At 44.0% G+C, this 6,345-nt stretch overlaps 1 protein-coding gene across 1 annotated transcript; it reads right to left on the reverse strand.

Moving 5' to 3' along the window:
* Positions 1-679: 679 nt before the first annotated feature.
* Positions 680-4,111, reverse strand: LOC143528409 (E3 SUMO-protein ligase ZBED1-like). Its single transcript, XM_077024124.1, has 4 exons — positions 3,987-4,111; positions 2,845-3,119; positions 1,402-2,310; positions 680-801 (listed from the first exon to the last, which is right to left on the reverse strand). Exons 1-4 carry the CDS (start codon positions 4,109-4,111, stop codon positions 680-682), a joined length of 1,431 nt encoding a protein of 476 aa, XP_076880239.1.
* Between the last annotated feature and the right edge of the window lie 2,234 nt (positions 4,112-6,345).

Here is a 6,345-nt window from a genome sequence, read left to right on the forward strand (position 1 = left end):
CAAGGAACTACACAGACACGAGGAACAGGGAAACTGGAGTGACAGCTAGGAGAGGGGGCATAGCCCTACGTGACAGAACCCCCCCTCAAAGCATGCCACTCCGGGGCACGCAAGGGCAGACAGGACAAGGGAACCAGACTAGGACAGGACAGGGAACCACGGTACACGACGAGGGACAGCGGACACAGGACAGGACACTACAGGACAGACTGGAAGGACAGGACTGGGCAAGGCAGGACAAGGAGACTGAGGCAGGACAGAGACAGGGGAACCAGAGACTGGCCAGGAGCTGGGCTGGGGCATGGCACAACAGGCAGGACCAGGGACAAGGGGAGACCGGACAGGACTAGGGCGAGGCACAGGAGCAGGGCTGGACAGGACAGGACCGGGAACAGACACGGCAGTGGGGCCAGGGGACAGGGCAGAGGCAAACACACTATGGACAACAAAGACAGGTACGGGCACAAAGTGGGTCACCACTTGGGGAACAGACATGGGGACAGGGACAGAGACGACACCACTGGAAACAGACATGGGGACAGGGACAGAGACGACACCACTGGAAACAGACACAGGCACAGGTACACAGACTTGAACAGACACAACCACAGGGACAGGAACCAATACAAAACCAGGGACAGGACTGGGGAACAAAGGGAACATAGGAAACGAGACAGGATCACAGGGCAGCGGGAACAGGCGGGGCTGGCTGACGGGCAGCGGGAATAGGAACCGGCGACGACCCCTTCCGGGTCGCGGGGACAGGAGCTGGCGTGGATGACCCTTTCCGGGTCGCGGGAACTGGAGCCGGCGTGGATGACCCCTTCCGGGTCACGGGAACTGGAGCTGGTGGGGATGACCCCTTCCGGGTAGAGCTGGGCGATATTGGGGGGGAAAAAAATCTCGATTTTTTTCACATTTATGAGCGATTTTCGATTACGATTTCGATTTTATTAGTTCTTGTATGGTTAGACAAAAAAACAACAAAAAAAGCACTTAATTCTTTTTTGTTTTAATTTAAAATTAAAATGTACATGTGCCAAAATAGTACAACAGCACCATCAAGAGCTTATAAACTTATTTATTTTAAATTTATTTTCGAGAGATTCAAACGTATTAGAAACCAATATATATATATATATATATATATATATATATATATATATATATATATATATATATATATATTTAAAAAAAAGATTTTTTTAACAATAACAAGAATCTCCCATCAATCTAAAAAAAAAAATGTAATGGCCACATAAAAACAATTTTTTTAAAGGTTTCTTGACAAAAACACAAGCCTATCAACTGTTTCAGGCTTGAGAGATGCCCTCTGGCATGTTACAATGTTTCCAGCTGCACTGAAAACTCGCTCAGAAGGAGCACTGGTTGCAGGTATACCAAGGTATTTCCTTGCAAGTTGTCTTAGTTTGAGGAAATTTGCTTCATGCAGTTTCCACCAGTGAAGTGGGCCTGTATCAGAATCTGCATCAGGGGACATCAAGTATGCTGTCAGCTCAGCTCTGATGTTCTCCTCTCGCGACTGAGGAGTAGATAATGGTGGCATGGTCTTCTTCAGGAAGCTTGCTAAGGACTTCTTCTTAGGAACAGCTTCATCTTCATCTTGCTGGGTGCACAGCTGCTTTGTTGTTGCTTGCATCTGTTCACTGGTGTCAGACTGAACTTTCTTTTTCTCAGCTGGTAGAGACATCATCTCTGTAACAGCTCGCTCTTTGATTCGCTCCACCTTCTCCTGCTCTATATAAGATGTCCGGAACCGGGGATCCACAAGTGAGGCAATGCACAGAAGTTCATCTGTGGCAGGGTCACTGTATTTACTGTTGAGGTACTGCAGTGTGGTGCTTTTGATGTGCTTTGTGAGCTCAGTCTCATCTTCTTTTGACTGTAGAATGCTGTTGTTAAACAGATGGAGCACTGGTTTTAGGTAAGACACGCTCACATATGCTTCACCTGACAATGCATCAGTGAACTCTTGTAGTGGACTTACAGCCTTATTCACTGACTCCAATACATCTAAGTCTTGCCATGTAGGCACTAGCTGGCGGGATTTCTTATCCGAACCCAGAACTCTGGCTATGGCTTTCTCCTGCTCCAAAACTCTGTTGATCATTTTTTGTCTAGAGCCCCACCTGGTTGGGGACTCAGTAATGAGCTGATGAGAGGGTAGGCCAAGCTCAGTCTGTGCTGAAGCCAAGTCTCTTCTTCTTTTCCAGCTGAAGGAAAATGCACTTACAACTTTCTTGCACAGCACAACTGCACGGTCAACCCTTGGATCTTTCAAGCCATTTTCTGTTAAAAAGGAAACAAAAGGGAAAAATTAGTTGTGAAAATTGTCTAGGGATGTCATTTTTGTTCATGACTGAATTATTTAATTAAAAAGCCAAAGAAGAGTGTTTTAAAGAAAATTCAACTACAAAGCAACAATATAGAAACATAACATTTTTTGATATCCAAGCAGATGAAAAACTCAATAAATCTGTTTTAAATAAATCATTAATTTACATCAGCAGTACCATTCTTTGATATAGCTGTGCTACTCAAGTCACATGTAAGTAAAATTTACATAAAGACAGTCTTTTGGTAAACAAACACATGCTATCTATATTTGTTATATATGCAAATAGCCTTCATAATGTGTTTTAATTATGAGCAGCATGTACTGTTTGTTCTTTTGATATAACAATAAAAAACAATTTTTAAAAACTTATTCAATCGAACACCAAAAGAGTTGGTTTTTTTTATTTTAGGGCTTATAATTTCATAATAATGTTGCATTCCAATTTGTGTCTGAATAGCAGAAAATAAATACGACATAAAACTTACGAATGGCATTGTGCAGTCGGTGTCCGAAGCACTGGAGATGGCTCCACTCATTCAGCTTCACAGCTTTGACCATATTAGTTCCACTATCGGTAGTCATACAGGATTGTCTGTCTTCACTTAGATTCCAAGAACCTAGTGCATCTATCAGTCCTTGACTTATGACTTCACCCGTATGGTCCTCGGGGAAGTAGCATGTCTGCAGGCAGGCACTTTGCAGTTTCCAATCTTCGTCGATGTAGTGAACTGTCAGACTCATGTACGGCTGAATGGTACGACTACTCCACAGATCTGTCGTGGTAGCATAAAACAATGCTTTCTCCAACTTTTCTGCGACTCTTTCGCGTGTAGCCGTGTACAGCCGGGGCAATGCTATTTGCGCAAAATGTTTGCGGCTAGGCAGTTCATATCTTGGATCAAGCGTTCGGAGCAACCTAATGAACCCCTCTTTCTCAACGGAGTAAATGGGTATCATGTCTTTTGCGATATGAAATGCCACCGCATCTGTTATTGCTTTCCAACGGTCGCAATTTTTGTCATACGGTGCAGCCCTGGAAAAAGAAGTGGCTAACGTTAGCTGTCTTTTAGCGGGAGCCTTGGGAGTTGAAGAGCAGCCTGCTGTTTCATGGCGTTGTTTCAGGCACTGCTCCCACTCCACAGGGTGTTTGTGTCGTAGATGCTGGAACAGATTTGTTGTGCTGCTACATTTCGTGGCAACAGACTTTCGACACAGTCTACACATTACATTGTTTTGTTCAATATCTGACTCCTCAAAACCGTACCAGTTCTATACGACTGAAGTGATATTTCCACTTTTTTTTGGTACGAGCTCAGACCTCGGCGGAGTGTTAGCTGCTTCCATTTTGGCCTGCTGCTTTGTTTTGAAATTGTGCGCGCTTTGGTCTGTAGGAAGTGCCGTAAACAAGGTAAAAACGGCAAATTTTTGCGTTCGTGTCACTTCAGAAATAAGTAGCATTTTCGGATATTTTTTTATTAAAAAGATAAAATGTCTGTATGTAAAGGTATAAAATCTCGATTACACCATTTTGAAAATCGCGTTAAAACTGTAATTCGAATTAACCGAATTAATCGTGAAAATCGCCCAGCACTACTTCCGGGTCGCGGGAACAGGAGGCGTGGATTACCTCCTCTGGGTCGCGGGAGCAGGCCGCTGAGGAGAGGAGATGCGCTCGGGGGCCGGGACCACCAAGCCGATGTCCTCGGGGAGCAGGACCGCCAAGCAGACGTCCTCGGGGGGCGGGCCTGCCATACTGACATCATTGGGGGGCGGGACCGCCAAGCCAACGTCCTTGGGGGCAGAGCCGCCATACTGACATCATCAGAGGGCGGAGCCGCCAAGCTGACGTGGCCACTACTCCCCCCCCAAAAAATTCTTGGGGGTGTGGTGTGGAGTAGCTGGCGGGATCAGTGGAGGGAGGTTAAGCCAACACTTGTCTGTGCACTCATTCCGTCTGCACGCAACTTGCACTACAGGTTGCTCCTCCCTGTAGTGTTCACCAAGCCGGGCAGACACATAGCGCTCAACAGGAGTCTCGTCGCGAAAGCGAGTCGAAACCGAAAGTGACTGCCCTTTCTTCTGTCTGCGACGAGACTTCCTTGTTCCCACAGCGCCAGGGGAATTCCTGCCTCCGGCTCGTTCGCGCTGTAACACACGAGAGTTAAACTGCACGGAAACAGCCAACAACTCGTTACAGCGACTAAACTCACCAGAGTCTCGCTCCCTCGCTGTGTCCTTGTAAGATCGGTCATTATGTATCGATCTGCGTGAGGCAGAACAGGGAGGCGGATACAAATGCTGAGGAGAGCGAGATTTATTAAATGGAATTCCAAAAGCAGAGTTGAAATAACAGGCGCAGGTCATATCGGGAGGGCAGTCCATACAAGAAATATAAATGGGCATATTCGAACAGGGAATTAAACACGACGGGGAAACACAGAACAGGCAGATAAACACAGAATACAGAAAACACAAAGAGCAAACTCATGAAACGGCAGCGATACAGCGAACAGGAACGAACGAAGTAAACAAAATGACCAATACTGACATGGGAGACACAGGGACTAATATACATGGAACTAGACAAGGACCAGGTGACAACACTGATGACATGGGCGTGGAAGACAATAGGAAACCATAGAACAGACAAGCTGGGCAGGGCTAACGGTAAAGGAACTACACAGACACGAGGAACAGGGAAACTGGAGTGACAGCTAGGAGAGGGGGCGTAGCCCTACGTGACAAAATATTTCACAATCATGGCTTACTATGCTGATGCTATTATTTTAACTAAATTAGCCTTTTGTAGCATGTATGAGATATGAGATATACTATCGTCCTCACCAGCAGGTAAGCTACAGGACCAGTTCTAGGATCGTAAAGAGAACTCAGAACACCAGAGATGATAAATAATGGCTTCAATAAGTGAACTTCAATGTTGTATTGGAAAGGAATTTACAGTAACAATGACAATTGACACAACAAGATAACTAATTGAGTTAACCCAACCTTTGTCCTGTAGAGTAAACCCCTTCCAGTTACCCACTCAAGTTAAGACTCTTATCAATTTAGATTAAACATGTCTATTACCTGGTCTTATCTCTTATTAACCCTATGCTGTTAATGGCGGCCATTTTTTAAATTCCTCAGATTCCTGACATAGTCCACTATAAAACAGATATCTCAAGTTGTACATATAGGAAAATTATCATTCATGACTCAAACTGAAGAAGACAGTTGGGGGAACATATTGATTTACTTCAATATCATATTCCTTGATTTGTTTTATTTTAGAGCCTCTATTACAGATGCTAATATGCCAGGTATGTCAGAAATGCAGACTTGAACTTGAACATCACAAGCATGTATATTCACATAGTTATTCAATGAGGTCTATAAATTTGCAATATATTTCGCTAGGGTCTTTTCTAACAACACAGAAAAAATGAAGCAAATCCATGCATGCATTGCAGTTATTCCACTTTTTCCAAGGTATGTCCAGTCCAACATTCCAGTGTCCAAGTATGCTAATTATGCGACACACCCGGTGGACACCCTTAGCCAACTAAACTAACATGCTAACAAATTCCATACACGAAACCGAGGAGCTATTTCAAACAACAACGAAGCACATATTACAGAAAATTACAATGAATAAATTTAATGTCCAAATATGAACTGTACATTATGATATTTATGTCCAACGTAGTCTGACAGGCTAAGATAAGCTTATATCGACAACTTCGCTAGCATCCGACACGATACCGAGTACTCCAGCACTCAAAAGCTTCAATACTGTTTATAATCTAATGTTTAGTATTAGATTATATATTTTGTACAAAAGCGCTTATGAAAAATTATCCATTTTTACTCACGAGTACGTAGAATCGCGTCGTAGCCGGTGTTCATTCCCACTTCCGGGTTGGCGAAAATTCCGAAAATTGCTCATATATTCCATAAAAAGTAATCCTTTTATTTTCTGTGAT

Source organism: Brachyhypopomus gauderio, chromosome 12, assembly GCF_052324685.1.
Source record: "Brachyhypopomus gauderio isolate BG-103 chromosome 12, BGAUD_0.2, whole genome shotgun sequence".
In the NCBI taxonomy this organism is placed as follows: Eukaryota; Metazoa; Chordata; class Actinopteri; order Gymnotiformes; family Hypopomidae; genus Brachyhypopomus; species Brachyhypopomus gauderio.

Excerpts from the sequence above, each read along its gene's own strand:
- LOC143528409 (XM_077024124.1), bottom strand. The coding sequence starts at position 4,111 with ATGGCAGGCCCGCCCCCCGAGGACGTCTGCTTGGCGGTCCTGCTCCCC. Across the intron at positions 2,311-2,844 it reads CCGACTGCACAATGCCATTC|AAAATGGCTTGAAAGATCCA; the intron begins GTAAGTTTTATG and ends CCTTTTTAACAG. Across the intron at positions 802-1,401 it reads ACTTGCAAGGAAATACCTTG|TTCCCGCGACCCGGAAAGGG; the intron begins GTATACCTGCAA and ends CGCCGGCTCCAG.